General features: G+C 35.0%; 1 protein-coding gene across 1 annotated transcript in view; it reads left to right on the top strand.

Annotated features, from left to right (window-relative positions):
- LOC148945604 (putative chitinase 2) overlaps positions 1-24,494 on the top strand; it is a 103,382-nt gene that overhangs the window by 43,889 nt on the left and 34,999 nt on the right. Inside the window, exons 2-3 of the mRNA XM_089099187.1 lie at positions 6,046-6,249; positions 9,424-9,583. Of these exons, the coding sequence (XP_088955313.1) occupies positions 6,046-6,249; positions 9,424-9,583 (364 nt within the window). The remainder of the gene's footprint in view (positions 1-6,045; positions 6,250-9,423; positions 9,584-24,494) is intronic.

The raw sequence follows: 24,494 nt of genomic DNA, 5'->3' as shown, positions 1-24,494 counted from the left end.
TATTTTTATTTTTGCAGATTCAATACCCTTATTTTTTAAATTTACTTCATCTCTGCAATGTCCTTCAGAATAATTGGACAAGTTTCTGATTATTTCTTTTCTTCCTTGCGAGACATGAGTTTCAAAAGATTGCGACGTTATACCGTCAGAAATTTTGTTACTGTTACGTTATCTTCGTATCCTCTGTTACGATTTCTTAAGGTCGAAATTTTGTCCCCCACCTTAGCCGGGTAGACAAGCCTTTCATTTGCTACGTCTAATAGTATTCTATTGGACCTTAAAAAATTTGCGCCTATGATTGCTTCATATGGAAAGTTATCGCATATTATAAAATTTGTCTGGAAGATCCTATTGTCCCTTTTTACGTTTAGGCAAATTGAACCTTTTGCATCCAATTTATGGCCTGTCACACTAGTTAAATTGGGATTATTAGGGTTCCTCTGTCGCCTAATATGCAGAGGCAACATATTAAATACGCAAGAGTTTATGATACTAATCGTTGCACCACAGTCAATCAAAGCCTTAAAATAAACATTTTCTACACAAAAATCATTAAATATAGGTAACTTGCTATTAATATCACTACAAGACGGCACTACCATTGTTTTGGACCTATTAAATATTCCGGGCACCCTCTGGGTCCAATTTATATTTGTGAGGGGCCTGAAACGTTTCCCTCAGGATTTATTTCATGTGTCGGTGCCTGTAATAGATATTCGGGCATATGAGGTTCCGTAGGCATATCTACTTGATATATATCTGTCTGCCTTCACCATATATTATTATTGTAACTTGAATGTCTTGTGTTCGTGCTGCTTACTGGCGCTGACTGGCAATGCCGTTGGCTTGCAAAATTTTCATGTCCCGTCGGTAGGTTTTCGTGATTTCTATATAGCATTCTTGCTTTATATTGGGTTTGTTAATTATTTGGGATTTCGAATCGGTAATTAATTTATCTATTGGGGGGGAGGGTTATACAAATTTGGTTGGTACGTTTAGTAGGGTACTGCTTGACGTAATCTTCCCTGGTTTTAGCCTAGCGCACCAGTGGCGCTAAAATTTGTTCCTCCGAACAAATGGTTGCCATAATTTTGCATACTACCGTCAACAATTATTGGGATGCGATTGGGGACATAACGGCACTCTCTCGCGATATGTCAAACACGATTTCAAATATAGCATCTTATTATTGTAGGGTTGTTTTCGCAATGATACTGTTTGACAGGCTGAAAACGTACTGTTTTCTGCCTAGCGGGTTCTTGCGTTTTATTTGTTTGTGGTACTGGAAAGTTATCCCTTGAAAAGAAATTGGGGGATGCCTGATCGCCCTTGAAGTTTATGTTCGCATTTGAATCGCCTAGGCTATTTATTTTTGCTTTAGTATGATTTACGACCATCATATTGTCTTCGATCAATCACTCTACCTCCTGAAATGTAAGATCCAACGCCTGAATAGTTTTGGGTATTACCACTTTATAAAGTTTTGGGGGTAGCCCTTGCAAAAAGGTATTTAGGATGACTCTTGGATTAAGTTACCCCGAACCGATTTCGTATTTTGCCTCTATAGAAATTCGTTTATTATCAAGATATTATCTTATATTTTGTGAAAAGTCAAAGTTCACTGTTCTGTGTTTCAATTTATTTATGGAACTGGTTTCTATAAATCTATCTTTGAATGCTCTTATCAATTTATCGACTGTATTTAATGGCAAGTTGCTGTTTTTGCATATGGTATGGTTAAATCTTTTTTAGAAAGGTTAAGGCCTGGCCTTTTAATCGTAGTAGTAGGATTTCTTTTAACGCTCCTAGATCTGTTTTTGTTAGTTGTAAAAACTGGGCCAATTGGATATTGAATTCGTTAATATCTGATAGACCATTGTACTCCGGGATATATTTCACTATTTATATCCTTTTGGTAACTAACTTTTATACTATTAATAAGTTATTAAGCTCTTCGATCATTTTATTGGAATCGATTCAAGATAAATTTTTTTTTTCCCTTTAACTATTTTCGGAGAAGCTATTATCTCCTCGGATATGTCCAACGGGTGCCCCTGTAGTAGCTTAGCGGCAATAGGCCTAATTACTTTACTTATATGTCTGTATCTCTCCAATAATTAAATTTAAATTACAAAGTTTTATAGCCTAATTAGTTCGCAAGTTTTCCTCCAATTTCCGACCGTGCCATTTGTAGCAATAAAGATTTTATTGCCGTCCTAATAGCGGTAATGAAGATTGATCGCGTCAAGTCTAAAATTATACCTTGAAACTGCGAACTTACACCTTATAAGTTCTCCGATAGCGCCGCTTATAGCGCCAAAGATTGTGCCATCGAGCCCTGCGCCACAACGATGGGGAGTGAAGTAAATTTATGACCGCACCACCCTCAATTATTGAGAGAAAATAATATGTGTAGCCATATAAATTTGACTCCTTTTCCTTGATCGATCTGAAGATCAGATTCCCTGGAAACGTCCTTGGAGATTTTGCGAACTCATTAACTGCTACTAAGCTAGATACAGACACGTAAAGTGGAATAAATACGGGTAAAAAACGATAGATTTATTGGGATTTAAATATTTTGGTGCACATCATTGAGTCACTTCAACCGACAATAATGGTGACAGAGGTACATCAGTCAAAGAATTGTTATGGTCGTACGACAAGTAATTCTGGCAAAGTGGTTCTTACCCTCAAATACCAATCCCTTCAAAAAGCACTTTTACCCCACTACCAAACGCAGTTCTTTCGTCCTGTGCTGTAAGGACCGGCTCACAATTAGCTCACGTGGCCCAAAGATGCGAGCCATCGCCCAATAATATGTCTCAATTATTTTTGATGATTCAAAGGTTCACGTGGCTCTTATAGTTTAAAAGTCCTCAGAAATATTGTGCGTAGCATTTTTTTGTTACTAATTATCTTAGCGAAATTCAAACCGACTAGCGTCGTTGTTTGACTGAAACTAGAATGCAATTTCTCTTTTTGCTGATTAAGAATTTAGACTCTTGGAAGCGGTATTTGAACTCAATTAGGGGACGTTTAATTTCTGTCCGAATCATCTTTAGAAGGAAAGAATCTTTGTATTTTAAATATATCGCATTTTGCTCACGGTACAGTTCTGTCAAACAAAGAAGTCCGATGTCCAATTTATTTAGATTATCAAGATTTTGGCTTTCCAGTCGCTTCATTGAAATTCACCCAATACTGATTGTCAAACTTCATTTGACAGTTTTTTTCCGGTGCTGCTTAAAGATTTAAGAAAAATAACGGATTTTCCCAAAGTTGTGCTCTATCTTGGTCAGGGCGGATCCAGAGGAAAATCGGGGGGGGGGGGGGAGCAAATGTGACAAGTGAAAAGGGTGTAAATATTCAAAATCTTCTGAGGGGGAGCAATGTGACAAGGGTGCCAATAATTTAACAACTTGACAAATTTATTTTAAAAACAAGAGTGAAAAACAGAAAAAATCAGGTATGAGGGTGCCAGAAAGAATCTTGGTGGATCCAGGGTCCCCTCGGCCCCTGGATCCGCCAGTGATCCTTGAGTTTTTTGTTCGGGCCAGAAAGTACTAATGTACCCGTTTTCAGCAAAAATTATAGAGCCGTTTTTGAGAAACCAAAAATATATCTACTCTCTTTAAGAGAGCAATAATTATACCTGATTCCTTGAAAACAGCTCGATATTTTTTTCTGACAATTGACGCACTAACTTTTTCTGGCCTGAAAAAATAAATGATCTAGATAGGCAAATACTCTGGGAAGATTGGTTTAGAGCCTTAATTTAGAAAAAAAATCATGTGAATGACGTGACAGAGGTGATCATATTGAGCGTATTACCCTATAAGATCGGGAGAAGCTTTATTTATGACATCTTGCGAAATTCCCATAAAAAATTTCATAAATCAGTATAACTTAGAAAAAAAGTGTAACTAAAAAATTTCCATTCGATCTTTCTGAATTATAGAGCATAAATCAACTAAAACAAAAATAAATAGAAAGAAAAAATGTCATCTTTGTCGTCAGTTTTGAAAACGAAAATGAAACGCAACAAAATCTTCGGTTAGAAGACATGCTGCAACGAGTATCGCAACAAATCACAAATGAAAATGATGCAGAGTGAAATCAGTAGTTTCTGCCTCGAAAATAGAATTTGAATTTTCATCATTATACGATTTTAGGGTGTCCCATCTCCTTTTCATCAATGTAAAAAGTGTCTTTACCATCCTCTGAAAAGTTATCTGTGCAGGAAGAGCCGAACTAAACATCCATATTTTACTTGAAAATAGAACCGTCAAGGTCATCACATGATCAGCTTTCTGAGCTATTTTTGATAATTATTTTTAGTTACTGACTACAAATCAAATAAATAATCAATCGTTTTCTTTACAATTCGACTTCAAGCTGGGATTCGAAACCTTCGTGATAAGGAACAGGTGATTCCTATTTTGACTAAGAATCGTATATTTATTTAACATTAACAACAATTTACGTACAAAAATCAATGTGATCCACCCAAAACCAAACGTTTGACATGAAGTGAATCAGGTAAAAAAAAACAAACACACATAGCCTACATAGAACATCTTTTAAATTCACTATAAAAAGAAGGAAAAAAAGAGAGAGAAAGAAAAACTACATTGGCAGCAACTACATTCCATATACATGCTGTGGGATCACTCTCACCAAACAAAAAAGAATTACAACTTAATTTAAATCAAAGGGGGGGGGGGGGGTACTGACCCTGAATTCAATCTTAGCGATCTCTTGGATACGCTTGGTTTGATATCCCACTCCTTACCATTAGTCTAAAAGACCGATTTCAAAGACAGGCCGGAAATATGAGTATATTTATGGGTTTGGAATCAATTAGAAAGCACAGACCAGAAATAAACTACGGGGGAAATGCGTGAATACTTTTAAAATTTAGAGGATTCAAGATAGTGGTTCTTTCCCGCTACGCTGTGCAACCTTTAACACTAGCGAAACGTAAGGCTGTACGTTACGTTGTGTAATCTAATGGAGCAAATTTTGTTATTTTATGTTACGTGAGCTTAGGTTGCATTATGGAAAAGTCAGTATGCTCAATATAAAACCAACCAATAGACAGATATTGAAGACAAATCAATAATGTGATGACTTTTAGGCGATGCTTATAATATTTTTAAGGACTTTTGCATTTTCCTAATGTGAAAGGGCTAGTTTAAGGGGAACCGATACTTTAAACGATCACCCTATCTGGTCTATCATAAACATTTTTAGTTTGTATGGCCAGGGTATACAGGATTGATAGGGCGATTTTGCCATAACTTGCAGACCTCGGATAAGAGATCCGAATAAACGACAGAAAACCAGAATCCGAAGCCTACATTCCCAGAATCTTATAAAAGCCATTAAGTTCACTCGCTTGTGCCGGGAAAGAGATATTCAGTTTTAATCAAACTTAACATTATTAGAAAGTGTGAATTTTGTTTTCCATCAAATGGAGCAGAATGTTCCTTTGAAAGTTCAGGAAAGGGCAATTCTTAAAAATGTTTTAGCATTTCTGATAGGAAATCGCTAAAATTCATTTCAAGGAAATATCATTGAACAATTTGGTAGCTTTGGAAGTTCCCCTTGGTGATTACCCACTTTGATTGAAGACCTTGCCAACACATGGGGTTGTAAAATTTCGTCGTATTTTCTATCAAATTTCACAGCCTAAAAAGTTTCTCAATGCATCTCGATGGCTAGTCCACTGGGAGAATTCGCTCCACCTTTTGTCTTTGACACGGTCAGTCTACTTTGAGGTTCACAAAATGACTGCAATTTACAGTCTCCTTGAATGTGAAAGGTTGTTCTCGTCTCTATGCGCTGTGACTAAACCGCTTAGAATACAGAATTACGTACGTAGCCTATTAACCATGAACTACTTGTATAACTTGATTTGGATCACTGGCTCACTCCAGAAAGCCTATTAGTCTATTAACTCAGGCTTATGACTTGTTGAGTAGCCACTATCTTTTACTAAGTATACATAATGTAGATACTAGCCTTTACGTCTTTTTTCAGATGTTCATAGTCATAACAAGGTAGTGGTTTGCTACTGGGGATCATGGTCCTTCTGGAGAGAAAGCCTCGGCAAGTTCTCGTGGGAAAATATAGACCCTAATCTATGCACTCACCTTATTTATAGCTTTGCTGGTCTTGATAACTCTACCCAAACTATAAAGAGTTTGGATGCATTCTTAGATACTGAAGAGGATGGTGGTAAAGGTGAGACTTTATTTTATTGTTTTGGCTTCTTTGACTTTCCATTCTGGATTTATGGTTATCTTAAAGTAATAAGGATAATAAAAATGCATCTGATTGTCTGAATTAGTCAAGTGGAAAATTAAATGATATACATATATTTAAAAACCAGACCTCATTCATTTATATAGATTTTGCTGGTAGTGTAATGCCAAAGTAAAATAAAAAGAAACGTGGATGAACAACAAGGTTGTACCCAGGATTTTTTTCGGAGGGGGTTGTACTCCAAACAAATTTGGGGGGGGGGGGGGTTACACAGAAAAACCTCAAAAAACACATACAAAATTTGTTTATGTCCATTTTTGTTACATTTTACAAGTCAGACAAACATTTCGGGCGGGGGGGGGGGGGTCAAACCCCCTAACCCCCCTGGATACGGCCTTAATGAACAATCAGCAAAAACTGAGCTAGAAAAAAAGTAGCACCAATTAGCTTAAGAAGGTGTGGCTTTCTGTTGGGGGATGTTGTTGTCTTTGGGGATTAATACATCAATAAAGTTTGAATTTTAAGGCAAAAAAATTTGTGATCATTAACTAGTCAGTTCTCCTTATCTTTGTTTATGGTTGGATACAACAGCAACGATGAAAATGCCGTAAAAACTTTATAATTTTGAAGCAACCGAAAGAAAGTCTTGGAAAATAGCGGTATTCAGAGCGGGGGATTAAGGAGGGGGCGGCACCCCTCGGACGCAGAATAATTTATGTTTGTTTAATATAATTCCTTACGTTTGTTTGAACAAATGCCCATTTCATTTAAGTCCAAAAACTGGACATCAAAAAGACCAAAAACTTGCACTAGCAGAACAAAATAAAGAAAACAAATCAAAGGAGCAATGTCATTAAAACGAGTTAATTCATTAATAAAAACTGAATGAATCTGTCTTTAAGAAAAGTTAATTTATCTACCCGTACTCACAAAGATCAGGTACTGAAAAGTATGGAGAATAAATAAAAAAGGAATTTATGGCACTCTAATATGGATTTAATATGAAGTAAAAAAATTATTTGCGCCACCAATAGCGTAGAAGTTTCCAGGAAGACTAGAAAATCTTAAAAAAGTTTAATTTTTTAACTACAGTTTTTAGTCTATTTGGATCCTATGTTTAGGCAGATTATGAAAGACCTAACGTTACGCTAGCTAACAGAACAGAGAAAAGCTTAAAATAAGATGTAGATGAATTTAGCTATTGCACCCTTTTGGCAAAAGCTGCAAGTTTGTTTTCGGTATAACATAAAGAAAAAGCAAAAAAAAGTTAATACATTATTTTGAATTTTCAAATTAGCTGTATAATTATGCTGGGGAACTCTTGATAGTGCTATTTGATTTTTAAAATCATTTTTCGTTAGACTCACTTTAGTTTCGTCCCTATCACTTTCCTTAACTCTTTGATCAGGTATATAAGCGACACTTAAGAGTTTACATTATCTCAAGGATGACAGTGAAATTATTTCTTACGGGTGAGACAATTACCAGCTCAGTTGAGCTCTTAAAACAGAACTCGAGTTATTTGAAAATAATAAAGTTCCCAGAGTATTTCCCTCTTAGATATTCATTAAAGTACGTTTTTGGTTGTCCCATCTCCTTTTCATCAATTTAGGAAGTGTCTTTTCTATCCTCTAAACAATTATTTGTGCAAGAAGAGCCGAAATAATCATTCACATTTTATTTAGAAGATAGACCCCATGCTAGGATTCGAATCCTTCGTGATGCGTGATGATTTTTTTTTTATTGAGAATCTTAATGACATTGAATTCAAACTTAGTGATCCCTAGAGTACACTTGGCTTGATATCCTGCTCCTTATTATTTGTCTAGAACTACGATTTCAAAGACAGGCACGTAAGGATGAGTTTGTTTTCGGGTTTGGAATGAATTATAGAACATGGACCAGAGTTGAACAACGGGGGAAATTCTATGCTAATACTATGAAAATTTTGAGGATTCAGGATAGTGGTTCTTTCCCACTACGATGTACAGCCTTTAGCGCTAGCATAACGTAAGACTACGTTACGTTGTGTAATCTTACGGAACAAATTTTGTCCGTATCATAGATAATTCCATGTAGAATATAGCTCCACATGGAGTTTTGTTACGTGAGCTTATGTTGCATCATGGGAAAGTCAGTATACTCAACATACAACCAATATACAGATTTTGAAACAAATTTATAATGTTGCTAGAAAGCCTTTCATGCTTAATCAGAGCTTGAATATTCGTCTCCATTCTATATTTTAATTTTTTAATAGTTTGCTTATAATGATTGTGAAAACTTTAGACGATGATTATTCAAAATTCAATACCTTAAAGGATAAAATTATCCGGTTGGCCACACAAACTTTTTTAGTTTGTGTGGCCAAACTATACACGACTGATTTAGTGGTTAACCGGCAGAAAACTAACATCCGAGACTTACTTTCCTAGATCACTTAGAAAAGTGTGAGGTTTTTTTTTTATCAAACGGAGCGAACTTTCTTTTTCAAGCTCAGGACTGAGCAGTCCCTAAAATTTTTTTTAACATTCATGCTAGAAAATCGCAAAAATTCAGCTCAAAGGAAATATCATTTGAGTAATCTAACACCTTTTGAGTTTCCTGTGGTGCTTACCCGCTTTGATTGAAAACCATACCGACACAGGAGACGCAAAAGTTTTTGTCTTTTCTATCAAATTTTCAATAAAATCAGATTCTCGATAGCTCTCAGTGATTTCAAAGTTCTCAAATTTTCTACGGCATCTCTTACCATGAGAAGTGCCTTGGTAAGAAAAAATTACAATACATTGAGCCCACTTTGCTCTTTGCTTAGGCAGCGTTTTTTTCGCGCTGCCTATGATAAGACGAATATTAAAGGAGAGTAGATGTCTCTTCTAATCGTTGTATACCTGTAATAAGTCAAGGTGAAATCTGCCGTCCTAAATTCCTGCATTAGCTGCTTAAAATTTAGAATTCCAGTAACCAACATAACATCTAAACACCAGGGTGCTTTGACTGCTTATGTTATTAGTTGATTATCCAATACAAGAAAATAATATGAAATTTGGGGGGGGGGGGGAGTAATTAGTAGTGGCATTTCAGGTATTGTAGTTTTCTTTTTTTATTGCTATTTGTTATAATCTTGATTGTAATTTTAATATTACCTTTTAGGATTCTATCGGAAAGTTGTAGGATTGAAAGAAAATTACCGTCATTTGAAAGTTCTAGTAGCCATTGGAGGATGGAATGAAGGATCAGGAAAATATTCAGATATGGCACTGAACCCGACCTATAGAAAAATGTTTATCAGTAGTGCCGTTGACTTTGTAAGGTACGTATTTCTTTTTTTTTGTTAAAGTACAATTTGAATCTTTAAATGCCGAAGGAAAATTATATTTTGCATAAGAGAAGAAACAACTATTTTTGTGTCGATAAGAAGTGAAGTGTGTCAAAACAAATCACGTACGCAGAATAAGGTCTTCTAACCAATAGGCCCCCCTCCAATACCTTGAAACATTTGCTATTTTCATTTTAATCTTTCTATTGTTATGATTAATCAAAGGTTTAAAACCAAATAATAAGTCTCTCTTGGTTTAGGAGGAAGATGATCTTATTTCCGTTAAATCTGATCCTCACAGCTCAGCTCGGTGCTGCTTTTTCTCTCGATTAAAAGTAAAGTATTGAGAATATTATCCTTTTTCGGTAAAAGCTGCATTTGATAAAACAAAATATGTGTGGAAGGGGGGTCTGGGACATTCGCACTTTGAGTCGCTGCGTGAAGGGGAAGGGTTAAAACTTTTTTTCACCAATCCTCGCAAAAAGTCTCTTTTTTCTTTTTTTCTCTGTCTTATTTTGGTTACGATTTTTTTCTTATACGCTTTGATTTCGATTAGGATTACGATTTCTTTTTACGATGTTTTCTTTCTATGCATGTCGTACGATATGCTTCGTTGCTTCTATCTTGTTCTGTTCATAATTAGTAAAACAAAATGAATATATTGCATATAATTCTTACATTTTCTGTTTTAGAATCTTGAGTCTTTGTGTTTTTGGAAGTAAAGAAGGACCAAGTATGGATTAAACTAATTAGTAAAAAGATTATTCAATGTATTAGAAAACAGACTAGTAAATGTCTTGAAGTTTTACTAATCTTTATAGACTATTAAATAAGCAATATTGTTCAACCAGTCAGCTTGAAGTTAATAGCATAAGCTTTGGAAACTAACCTAACCTAGGGCGAATTTTTTAAACTAGATAAAAATTTGCTTGTCAAACTGATTGTCAAGAAGACAGAAAAGTATATGTATAAAGACTGTTAGAAGAAAGAAAGATAAAACAAAAAAGCGAAAAAAGTTTAATAATAATGAAATTTGGCTCATTTCTATCAAAACGTAGCATTTGCACACATAACCATTTTTGAGTCAAAAATATACCTACACAACCCACAGTATAGATATATACCCTTCTATACCAAGTGCTTTGGTCAGAAAAAAAAAGATTTTTTATATCATATATTGTGGCCACATCGCTCTTTACTTCGACAGTACTGTTGCTTTGCGTATGATTTCTGGTAATTTTGATTTTTTATTATTATAGGAATTTATATCTGCTGAATTTATTTATGTATTGTTATATGTTCTTTAGACAATTTGAAATCACTATCTCACAATTTCGATCATATGCGCTTTGGGAAAGGAGGAATTTGTGAAGAGGAGGCTAGTTACTTTTCTATCACTTCTAACTCTTAAAATGGATCTAGAACTTTCAATTTCAAATCAAATGATCCTTCTCTAAAGTTTACACGACCACCCCTTCCATAAAAACCTCCAATCCTTCCGGTGCATAGCTTACAACCCTTACTCGTAGGCTCTGGGAGGTTATGTCAACCCCGAAGAACTTTTAATATTACCTTTGAACGTTTTATTGTTAAACAAAATGGCTATCTTAAAATTTTTATCGGATGCATTTGGGGAAAAGAGGACTAGAGGCGGTGGCTAGTTGTCCTCTGATCACTTTTGACTCTTAAAAAGGGCACTAGGACGTCTGAGTTTCAATCCAATAAGCCCCCTCTGATGCTTATACGACCATCCCTTCCATAAGAACCTTATATATTAATATGGGTGTCTAGTATAACTCATAAGCCCGTGCCATGAGGGCTTCCGGATAAGGGGTATGTCACCAACAAAATACAATTACTGGACCTTTCAACTATGCTGGAGAAAATGGCAATCTCAAATTTTGATTGAATGTACTTGGAGAAATGCTTGGTGCTTAGATTCTTAAAAAGAACGCTAGAACTTTCAATTTCCAATCTAATGAGCTCATTTTGATGTTCCTACTACAACTGAAAAAAAAAAAAAAAAATTCGTAATTTCTGTTTTGAAGTGACATAGATTGTACGGGTTTTTGATTTCCTTGAAAACTGAACGAGAGAGAATCTGGGGAAAATCAGTCAGAAATCTTTCTAGGCAGCTTATCCTGAATTTAAAGACCAGCTCGATTAGCGTTTCAAAACTAGCATATAAATATAAATATAAATAAAAATTATTAAATATAATAATATAAATTATTATAATAATATAAATATAAATATAATATAAATATAAATTATTTGAAAGTGAAAAAAAAAATTCATACATCGTGACCATCTCGCTTTTTCCTTAAAAATTTTCAAAATGACGAAAATCACCCTGGGTGCTTGGCTTTTGTTTTGATTCCAGACTATCGAGAATCCAATTTTTTCATTTTGTTAACTTTTCGTTTTCAATTGGTAATACTTCATAAATCTATACATGTTTTAGCCTGGCTATCACAAGCCGGAAGCGAGTATTAATGAGACAAAAATGTCTGTTTACCTATTATATTGACTGTAGCGTAAAAGCAAGGAGAAATAAAATCGTTTTCAGATTAAAGTATACAAACTTGCTAAGGATTTCAAGAATATTTGCAGATAGTTGTCTTCGGGAAATAGCAAGCAATTCAGAAAAATTAATAGAAAGTGCGTTGTTAAGTAGATTTAGTGCTAGGTAAGGAGTTTTACCACTAATTTGGTGAAAAGCGACTTTTTTTTTTACAAAAATATATACCAGTAGGGAAATATTTTTTGTAATAAATTTGCAAAATGTGTACTTTATGTGTACCAAATTTCTTAAATTTGTCCATTATTTGCCATATTATGTCATTATGTCCTGGTACCTTGGAATATGTCATTTGGACATATAAATTATCCAGTTGGCGACCACAGTAAACAGAGTATACAGTAGCGACAAAGGCTATGCTCTCCATTAAAAATATGTGACAAAGATACACACAAGATTCATACTCCGCCTTCGCGAACGCGTGATTCCGATGTACATATCCCAATGAGCTTATGGAAACTGAAATAAGCTGTGGCGACAGTGCTAAGGGTAATACGCGCGGTATGAAAAATGTGTGATGTTTGGAAAAAGAAGTCGCTACTGTATATTCTCACTACTGTGTTGGTGACCCTGTGTTAACTAGGCCTAAACCAGTAATCTGACTTACAGCAAGGTTGCCACTGCCTGAAATTCAGTTTACTAAAATCGGAAACTTTTTTTTACTAAATTTTACTAACTCTTTTAAAATAACTAAATTTTTATTTCCCAGATTTTTTGGGTTTTCTTCTGTCATAGTATAATTGCAAATTCCGGAAACCTATAAATTTAAATATCTTTTTTTCGGATTACGTGGATGTACTATTGGATAGGCTTTATATTCCATACGATGTGTATGCAAGACGCTAAACAATAGTCAGGAAGCCTGGAAACTCTGGTGGCGAAGCCTGGCTTTAAATTTATAAATAGTCTTCAGGTCATAAAATTCAGATATATTGAAAAAGTAAAACACAATCAACAACAAAAAAAGTTACAACTCATTTTCACGAAGTAATTCAGGCGAGGTAGTGCTTAGAATTTGAGTTGTGTCTGAAGGTGACGGCTTTTGAAATTTGTCCCCCCAGTCTGCGTTTTTAGGTTTGAAATCTATACTCTTCAATTTTGCATTCTTAAGTGGAAATTTGATGCTAGTTTTGAAGCGCTAATCAGGCTGGTCTTTAATTCCGGATAAGCTGCCTAGAAAGATTTCTGACTGATTTTCCCCAGATTCTCTCTCGTTCAGTTTTCAAGGAAATCAAAAACCCGTACAGTCTATGTCACTTCAAAACAGAAATTACGTAATCAGCTACTGGTTTAGTTGACAGTTAAAAAGTGCACCTCAAATTGGACTAGGGCTACCAAGAAAAAAGAAACTTATATAACATACAATAATTAGTTTGAAAAAATACCACTCTGTCAATAGTCTTCAGGTCAGGTAAATCATACAAGTTGAAACGTAAGAAGAGAGCTATAATAGCAACTTTTCCCTACGTGGATCAGTTTGCGCCAATTGTACATTTTTTTTTTGGTGGTGGTTTTATTTATTTTTAGTTTTATCTTGTTTTTTTTTTTATCCTGTTGTCCTTGTGTTTCTTCGTTCCGAATACGCTTTGTTTGGATACAGGCGAAATATCCGCTGCATTTGTGTTTTCTTTTCTCTCCACTGGCCACAGTCTCGTTTTTTTTTTTTGTTATTTTTCTATTTGTTGGTTTTACTACTACTACTAACAACTCACTGCAGCACCAAGCCGCCAGAGGCCAACACAGAAACGCACACTTCTCCTCCACCCCAATCTATTCAAAGCCTCCCTTTTTACACCCGCCCACAAAGTTCCCATTTCCATTAAATCTTTCTTTATGACGTCCTCCCACCCCAGACGAGAGTAGTGTAGCTATAACAGTTACAACGGGGGTAGTACCCATACCATACAACGGGGGCAGTCATTAACATGTATCATAAAAAAAATCACCACGTCTAAAAAGTCATATCTGTGGTTGGTTTTTTATGTTCTAACTAGAATCACCATACCATGAAAATTCGTGCTACAATGCATTTGGTATTAAATTCCATGTTTCTGTTAAAAGTCATGACTGTTTTCATGGTAAGGTGATTCTTTTCCTGGTACGAAGTTATGAAATTCTGTCTGTTAAGCAATTTTTTAGGCGTGGTTGTTTTATGTTTAACCTTGAACACGGGTATAAAAACTCTGACGATGAGTTATTCGAACTGTGATGGATGTTTTAATGTTGGACATGATTCTTCATTATGGTATGATTATAGGCGTTGACAGAAACGAAAATGGTAAACCATCTGAGGGAATGCTAACTCCTATTCAGAGATACATATTTTTTTTTATTCGGGTGATTCTCAACTGTGTTCGGTATAATACACAACTACCATTTGAACAGTGTTGTAAGGTCCCCTACCCCAACCCCAAGGACCCCCTACCGCCAAATTTTTGCCCCTCCCCCAAATACTGCCCCTAACCCCCCTTCCCAATCCCCATGCTATTCCCCCACCTCCGACACCCCTGCCTCAGACCCCCCCCCCCACTTTTTTTTGAACATGATATATTTTTCAACTTTTTTTTACATACATTGATATCTTTTAAATAAGAAATAAAATGGAATGTGTATGCTGGTCATTATTTTTTTTGATCAAGTACAACAGAATATTCTTTGTGCGCTAGTTTGCTAGCAGTTTTATGAGGAGAAAAATCAGTTTAAATGTTTCACGAAGAGAAAAATCCAAAATTATCTTTGAAAAATCTTCAGAATGTAACTGTGACAAGGTAAACTACGATAAAACACTACTGAAAGATTCCAACTCCTATATTTCAACGAAAAAAATCCAAAATAAACTTTGAAACATTTTCAGAATGTAACAGTGACAATGTAAACCACAACAAAACACTACTGAAATATTCCAAATCTTAAATTTCAACGAAAAAAATACAAAATGAACTTTGAAACATCTTCAAAATGTAACAGTGATAAGGTAAACCACGACAAAACACTACTGAAATATTTCAACTCTTACATTTCAACGAAAAAAATCCAAATTGAACTCTGAAACTTCAAGAGAATATAAAGGTGACAAGGTAAACCACGACAAAACACTACTGAAAGATTCCAGCTCTTATATTTCAATAAAAAAAATCCAAAATGAACTTTGAAACATCAAGAGAGTTTAACATTGACAAGGTAAACCATGACAGAACACTACTGAAATATTCCAACTCTTACATTTCAAAGAAAAAGATCCAAAATGAACTTTGAAACATTTTCAGAATGTGACAGTGAAAAGGTAATCCACGACAAAACATTACTGAAATATTCCAACTCTTACAATTCAACGAAAAAAATACAAAATGAACTTTGAAACATCTTCAGAATGTAACAGGGATAAGGTAAAACACGACGAAACACTGCTGAAATATACTGCTGAAATAACTCTTAAATTTCAACGAAATAAAAAATCCAAAATTAACTTTGAAACATCAAGAGAATGTAATAGTGGCAAGGTAAACCATGATAGAACACTACTTAAAGATTCCAACTAATATATTTCAATGAAAAAAAATCCAAATTGAACATTGAAATATCAGGAGAGTTTAGCAGCGAGAAGATAAACCATGACAAAACACTACTGAAATATTCCAACTCTTACATTGCAATGAAAAACATCCAAAATGAACTTTGAATTATCTTAAGAATGAAACGGAGACAAGGTAAACTACGACAAAACACTATTGAAATGTTCCAACTCTTGCATTTCATCCAAAAAATTCCAAAATGAATTTTGAAACATCTTCAGAATGTAACAGTGAAATGGTAAACCATGACAAAACACTACTGAAATATTCCAACTCTTACATTTCAACAACAAAAAAGTCCAAAATGAACTTTAAAACATCTTCAGAATGTAACAGTGACATGGTAAACCACGACAAAACACTACTGAAATATTCCAACTCTTACATTTCAACGAAAAAAAAAAATCCAAAATGAACTTTGAAACATCATGAGAATGTAACAGTGAGATGGTAAACCACGCCAAAACACTACTGAAATAAGTCAACTCTTACATCTCAACGAAAAAAAAAAATCAAAAATGAACTTGTCAGTGGCGCGCCACTCTAAGTGAACCTAGTTTAACCCAGCTTTTTGCATATCTCTCACTTATTTTCTAGGGGGGGGGTCCCAGAAAATAGGTGTTCCCTTCACCATATCACTTTCTACAGGTCTAAGCTTTTACCCCATCCCCACTCACGGAAACAGTCACTTTCTACAGGTCTAGGCTTTTACCCCATCCCCCATCCATGGAAACCCCATCACTTCGTGTGTTTGTGTGTTTGTGTTTGTTTTTGTGTGTGTGTGTTTGTGTGTGTGTGTGTGTTTGTGCGTGTGTGTGAGTTTGTGTGTTTGTGTTTGATTGTGTGTGTGTGTTTGTGTTTTTGTTTTTGTGTGTGTGTGTGTGTTTGTGTCTGTGTTTTTGTTTGTGTGTGTGTGTTTGTCTGTGTGGTTGTGTATGTTTTTGTTTGTGTGTGTGTGTTTGTGTCTGTGTGTGTGTGTCTGTGTTTTTGTGTCTGTTTGTGTTTGTATTTTTGTGTTTGTGTCTTTGTGTGTGTGTATGTATGTGTTTTTGTGTGTATGTGTATGTGTGTTTGTTTGTGTGTTTCGGTTTTTGTGTTTATGTCCATGCTTGTTTGTTTTTGTTTTTGGATGTGTGTTTGTATTTGTTTTTGGGTGTGTGTTTGTGTGTGTGTGTGTTTGTTTGTGTTTGTTTGAGTTTGTGTGAGTGTTTTTTTTTGTGTGTTTGTATTTGTGTGTGTTTGTTTGTTTGTGTTTTTTTGTTTATTTGTTTTTGTTTGTTTATGTTTTTTTGTGTTTGTGTGTGTTTGTTTGTGTCTGTTTGTGTGTGTGTTTGCGTGTTTGTGTTTGTGTGTCTGTGTGTTTGTGTGTGTTTGTGTGTGTGTGTTTGTGTTTGTTTGTGTTTGTGTGTGTGTGTGTGGGTGTTTGTGTGTGTGTGTGTTTGTGTGTGTGTCAGTTTATGTCTATGTGTTTGTATGTATGTGTTTGTGTGTTTGTGTGTGTGTGTTTGCTTTTTTGCTTTTTTTTGTGGGTGTGTGTTTCTTTTTGTGTTTTTCTTTTTGCGTGTGTGTTTGTTTGTTTTTTTGTTTGTGTTTTTGTTTTTTGTTGTTTGATTGTTTTTTTGTTTTTTTTTGTGTGTGTGTGTGTTTTTGTGTGTTTGTTTTTTTTTGTGTGTTTGTTATTTTTTTTTTTTGGGTGTTTGTTTGTTTTTTTGTTCGTGCGGGATTTTGTGTGTATTTGTGTTTGTTTGTGTGTGTGTAGGTGTGTGTGTGTGTGTGGGTGTTTGTGCGTTTGTGTTTGTGTGTGTGTGTTTGTGTGTATGTGTGTATTTGTTTGTATTTCTTTTTTTTTGTGTTTGTGTTTTTGTGTGTGTTTGTGTGTTTGTGTGTTTTTGTGTATGTTTTTGTTTTTCTGTGTGTTTGTGTGTGTGTGTGTTTGTGTGTGTGTGTGTTTGTTTCTGTTTTTTTGTGTGCTTGTTTTTGTGTTTATGTGTTTGTGTTCATTTGTTTGTGTGTTTGTGTTTGTGTGTTTGTGTTTGTGTATTTGTGTGTGTGTTTGTTTGTGTGTGTTTGTGTGTGTGTGTTTGTGTATTTGTGATTCTGTGTGTGTGTGTGTGTTTGTATGTGTGTGTTTTTATGTGACATTCTGAAAATGTTTCAAAGTTCATTCTGGATTTTGTTTCGTTGTAATGTAAGAGTTGGAATATTTCAGTAGTGTTTTGTCGTGGTTTACCTTCTCACTGTTACATTCTCTTGATGTTTCAAAGTTCATTTTTGATTTTTTTTGTTGAAGTGTAAGAGTTGGATTATTTCAGTAGTGTTTTGTCGTGGTTTACCATGTCACTGTTACATTCTCTTGATGTTTCAAAGTTCATTTTGTTTTTTTTTCGTTGAAATGTAAGAGTTGGAATATTTCAGTAGTGTTTTGTCGTGGCTTACCTTGTCATTGTTACATTCTGAAGATGTTTCAAAGTTCATTTTGGATTTTTTTTTTTTGAAATGTAAGAGTTGGAATATTTCAGTAGTGTTTTGTCATGGTTTACCATCTCACTGTTACATTCTGAAGATGTTTCAAAATATGTTTTGGAATTTTTTCTTTGAAATGCAAGAGTTGGAATATTTCAATAGTGTTTTGTCGTGGTTTACCTTGTCTCTGTTTCATTCTTAAGATGTTTCAAAGTTCATTTTGGATGTTTTTCATTGAAATTTAAGAGTTGGAATATTTCATTAGTGTTTTGTCATGGATTACCTTGTCACTGTTAAACTCTCTTGATGTTTCAAAGTTCATTTTGGATTTTTTTTTTATTGAAATATAAGAGTTGGAATAGTTCAGTAGTGTTTTGTCTTGGTTTACCTTGTCATCGTTACATTATCTTGATGTTTCAAAGTTCAATTTGGATTTTTTTTTTAGTTGAAATGTAAGATTTGGTATATTTCAGTAGTGTTTCGTCGTGGTTTACCTTATCCCTGTTACATTCTGAAGATGTTCAAAGTTCATTTTGTATTTTTTTCGTTGAATTGTAAGAGTTGGAATATTTTAGTAGTGTTTTGTTGTGGATTACCTTGTCACTGTTACATTATGAAAATGTTTCAAAGTTCATTTTGGATTTTTCTCGTTGAAATGTAAGAGTTGGAATATTTCAGTAGTGTTCTGTCATGGTTTACCTTGTCACTGTTAAACTCGCTTGATGTTTCAAAGTTCATTTTGGATTTTTTTTTCATTGAAATATAAGTCTGAATCTTTCAGTAGTGTTTTGTCTTGGTTTACCTTGTTACTTTTACATTCTCTTGATGTTTCAGAGTTCAATTTGGATTTCTTTCCGTTGAAATGTAAGAGTTGGAATATTTCAGTAGTGTTCCGTCGTGGTTTACCTTATCACTGTTACATTCTGAAGATGTTTCAAAGTTCATTTGGTATTTTTTCGTTGAAATGTAAGATTTGGAATATTTCAGTAGTGTTTTGTCGTGGATTACCTTGTCACAGTTACATTCTGAAGATGTTTCTAAGTTCATTTTGGTTTTTTCTCTTCGTGAAACATTTAAACTGATTTTTCTCCTCATGAAACTGCTAGCAAACTGCGCACAAAAAATATTCTGTTCTACTTGATCAAAAAAAAAATAATGACCAGCATACACATTCCATTTTAATTCTTATTTCAAAGATATCAATGTATGTAAAAAAAAAGTTGAAAAAATATATCATGTTCAAAATAAAAAAAAGTGCGGGGGGTGGGGTCGGAGGGAGGGCGGTTGGAGGGGGGGGAGGTTGGCATTGGGGTTGGGGAAGGGGGGGGGGGGTTAGGGGCAGGAGTTGGGGTGTTAGGGGCAAAAAGTTTGGGGAGGGGGTCCTTGGGGTTGGGGTAGGGGACCTTACAACACTGTTCAACTGGTAGTTGTGTATTATACCGAACACAGTTGAGAATCGCCCAAATAAAAAAAAAATATATGTATATCTGAATAGGAGTTAGCATTACCTCTGATGGTTTACCATTTTCGTTTCTGTCAACGCCTATAATCATACCATAATGAAGAATCATGTCCAACATTAAAACATCCATAAGAGTTCGAATAACTCATCGTCAGAGTTTTTATACCCGTGTTCAAGGTTAAACATAAAACAACCACACCGAAAAAATTTCTTAACAGACAGAATTTCATAACTTCATACCAGGAAAAGAATCACCATACCATGAAAACAGCCATGACTTTTAACAGAAACATGGAATTTAATATCAAAAGCATTGTAGCACGAATTTTCATGGTAGGCTGATTCTAATTAGAACATAAAAAACCAACCACAGATATGACTTTTTAGACGTGGTGATTTTTTTTATGATGCATGTTAATGACTGCCCCCGTTGTATGGTATGGGTACTACCCCTGTCGGAACTGTTATAAGTACACTACTGACGAGGACGACCTGCTTTCCGGTTAGCCCTAGACTGTTAGCCAAAAGAACGATCTCTCGCAATCTGTCATCCTTCATCTACACAACATGCGCTATCCACCACAACCTTTCTTTCATTATAGCCCTAGAGAGGGGTATTGAGCGACATTCTTCGTATAGCCTATTGTTTGACATAGGGTCAGGCAGCCGGGTACCCAGAACAATCTTTAAGCAATTTCTATGGAAAACATCTAGCAAATCTTCATCCGCTTTTCGGAGCGTCCATGCTTCAGACCCATATTTGACCACTGTCATCACTGTAGCTTCTAATATTCTAATCTTGGTTTGCTGACTTATCTTCCTATTCTTCCAAACTTTTTTTAACTGTGAAAAAACACCCTGAGGATTGGCTATTCTACTTTCAACATCTTCACATAGGCCTCATCCGAATTTAAAGTTTCCACTAGTGTCGAATCCTAACTGAAGGGATCTACTTGTTTTCATCTCTCGATAGCCCGAGTCAAATTGCAGGGGATTACCCATTCATGTATTCCACTCGACGAGCTGAGAACAAGTTGCTTAGTTTTGAGATGTGTACTACACAAGAAGCAACCCCAGATAACGGAATCTTACTCTGAAGAAAAATTGTATTTCTTCCAGTACAAGGCACTGAAAAAAAGTTTGCAAGTGTCCAATAAAGCTTAATGTTTAATATTAATTTCATTGGTTGTTTTGGTAAAAACTCTTATGGGCGCTCATCGACTGGAACTGTGGAAGCTCTGGAGCATTTGAAATAAGAAGATATTTTTGAAGCCATGTAACTGGACCTTAGTCTTTAATCAACTGACTGTAATAGGTCATGTCTCAAAAAATTTGCAATGAAATGACCTTGCACATTGGGACGATTATAATTTTTTCATAACTAACTGAGTGAAGTTAACGAGAATGTCCTAAATGGCAAGGCTATATCCAGGGGGGGGGGGGTTACCTGGTTTGAACCCCCCTCCCCCGCGAAATTTTTGACCGAGTCAAAAATTAGTCGCAAATTAGCAAAACCTTAGTAAAAATTAGTAAAATTAGTCTAAAACCGAGTCGAAAATTAGTAACTCCCCCCCCCCCGAACAAAAATCCTGGATCCTCTCTTGCTAAATGGAACAGAATTTTAACTCTCTAATATAGTATGCTACAAGTTTGGACTGTCTTAAAGCTATAAGACAGTCTAGAGAATAGAAACACTGTGATTTACCTAACTAAAATACGTAGCGGCTTTTTTTAGCATCTGGAAAAAAAATTCCGAAATCAAAATAAGCCGTCATGCCAGTCCAGATTTTAAATAGTTTGCATCTCAAAGCGAGTATCAAGGAGAAGCCGAGAGAAAAGTAGAGCAATTTAAGCGCTAGAGTTGACGCTAAGTTGCAAAAATGAGAGCAATAGTAGCCATATTATCTAACGCCATTGAAATCAGATTTTGTAATGAATGGACTCTACATTTTTTCTCTCAATCTATGGAAGATAACAAAAGTTTCTACCAAATAATAAAATTTAAGAGAAAACACCAAATACTAAGATTCATCGTCGTCGCCATCCCTAACGTCTTTCCCAATGCCTAAAAAAGTGACGCATTCAGACACAGTTATATCGAATTTCATGGACTTCATTTTTTTCTTTAAACTCTCGGTGAACGAAGGGGGGCCTTTACGCTTCGTCCCATGCTTGAAAGAAATATTCACATCCAAAGTTACATTTTTGAGACCATTCCTCTTTTCATTTTTTACTGTTTTCAGAACGCTGAAAAGTCTCTCCACAACGACATTTGAGCAGGGAAGTCCAAAAATAAACTGGATGACATGAAGAACACTAGTGAACTTTAGCACTCCACTTGGCGTCTTGATGGACGCCACTCAGTTCAAAAAATCAGTCGGGTTTCCACCACTAAGCAAATTGTCGTCTGGACTAAGCAGCATCAATGCCCGCCACTCTTTTTCAACCAGCCCAAAATCCCACGAAGGATGCCCGAACTTTGGCAAAAAAGCCGCAACGACAGAATATCACCATCCGATGCGACTTTTGGCTCTACAATCTCTACAAAGTTGTAAATGTGGCGATCGAAAGGAAATCAGTCGACTTGCTGGGACACAGCTTCAATATAAAATTTCTGGGCAATCTCCTTGATGCTGTTGCATTTCACCGTGAACTTTGTAGCTTTTCCTTGTAAGGAAAACAAACGGGTGGTCGCTTCTAGTCCCAGGTAAACCTTAGAGGTGGGTAGGAAGAACTCTTCTCTTTTAAGGTTCACAGACTCAACTTGAACAGACTCAATTTGTTTCACATAGTCTTTTACCATGAAATTGTGACAAAGGCTCTTCACAACTTCTAGCACTTCTCTGTTAAGCAAGTTAAAATCGTAAATGTGCATAGGTGCTTCTATTTGTATTTGTCTATCACGTCGGTCCTTCCACGTTGGTTATTTTGTTTCAAATTTCGCGGGTCTATCCAAGTCCGAAAAAAACAAGAACGTTTGTCAATCACTGTTGCCGAAATCCAGCTCTTGTATCCACAATTCCTATTTCCGTAACAAAAATCCATAGGCTCGGCAAGGAAAATATTGGAAAATCCAAATTTAAAGTAGAAATAAAGTACTAAATTAGGTCTAAAAATATTAGAGGAGAAGCATTCAAAATAAAGTAGTCTAGTCTAAAATATAGTAGAAATGGAAGCACTGACTGAAAATGACAATCCTGACTTAAAGTATTGTTTGATCAAAATTTCCTTCAACCATTCTATATTATACTTCGTCCTAACATTTAAACTAATTCCGAGCTCCATTGCTCCAATCTAGAGATACCGGCGCTAGCCAGATCCTACTAGGAGCTCTTCAAAAATTGTTAATTTGGCTTATTTTATGTTGTGTTTTTTTTTTGTCTATGAAACTTCCCCTATTCTTATACTTTCTCTACAAATATATTTACTAAAAAAAAAATTACACAAGAATATATTTGTTTATAGTAATCATTTTACTTACATTATCGAACATTTTATTGATTTATAAAATCTTTATTACAAACTTAAGAGTATTCAAAAAATTTTTATGATATATTGTATACAATATATTGTATAGCAAGCAAATAAGTATGTCAAAATTTTTATTGCGAACCGCTATCAATCATGTTTGAAGCTTAGTGAATATTGGTTTGGTCAATATTTCTGTCAATTTTGTTTTATTTTTTCCAACCAAAATACGAAGAAAAGGAGCATTCTTAACGGATATTCAAATACATATTTTTGGAATCTAGGAGAGTTGTTTGACCCCCCCCCCTCTTTCGAGCCACTGAGAGCAGGTGTTGCTTCATTCATCCTATCTAATGTTGAAGTAAAATAAAACGTTTTCCTAATAGACAAAAGGGCGAAGCATGTTCTTCTGATGGGATTTATTTCAAAACTCTTCAATTTTATAAAATTAATTCTTTCAAAATAGGACTAGATTTATAAGTATTCATTAGAATGAACCTTTTTTTGACAACCTAGGACTATAGACTTAAATGGCAACTTACTTGACAATTCTTCTGTAAAACAAGTTAGAAAATTTATATTTGGTTGATATTGGTAAGACAGAACCCCTTATCGAGGGAATTAAATTCCTTTTTTTATAACTACTGCTGTAATTTGCAATAATTGCTCTTTTTGAATACCACGGAACATATAGTAAATGAATTTCTCCTCTCCCCAACAAATAGTGATAGTAAACGAACAAATAAAACGTTCAACTGGGGAAATTAAGGAGCAACCCGGGATAATAGTAGCTTAAAGTGTGAAAAAGGTAGTTTTGATATAATTTAATACACCAATCAGTTTTCTTTTTATGCTGATTTGTAAGTTATAAAGTTCAGTCATTTTAAAATTCTATGTCAGAAATTACGAGCTTAGATAATTTTCTGAATAAAGGGGGTACTGTAAAGGTCGAAAGTTCCCCCTTAAAATTGATGGGACAATAGTTTAGTTTTTATGATAATAGTTACTCTCGCTAAATAATGTATTTTTCTTGAAGCATTGCTGTGCAAAAATTAAATTTCAATTTAGAGTCGGGTCTCAGGGAAGCCCTCGTAGAAATTAGGGTTAATCTGGGTAAACAAATAAAAAATAAAATAAAATATACTTTTTTAAATAGACACAAAGAGCAACATTAAAAATACCTAAACAATAATTAATTACTCCATACTAATAACAATCATAAGCCGTATGCACAGCATATCTTTGGTTTATTATATTCCCCAAAGACACCATATCAAAATTTTGAACTAGCCATTTTGTTTAGCGTAGTTAACAGGTCCATTAACTATGCCGTTGGGGATGAGAACCCCTCGCACAGCC

The sequence above is a fragment of the Artemia sp. Qi Xiang Cuo genome, chromosome 13 (assembly GCF_049724085.1).
Source record: "Artemia sp. Qi Xiang Cuo chromosome 13, ASM4972408v1, whole genome shotgun sequence".
NCBI lineage: Eukaryota > Metazoa > Arthropoda > Branchiopoda > Anostraca > Artemiidae > Artemia > Artemia sp. Qi Xiang Cuo.
Note: the sequence above shows the minus strand (reverse complement) of the source record. Positions and strands in the feature narration are given on the sequence as shown.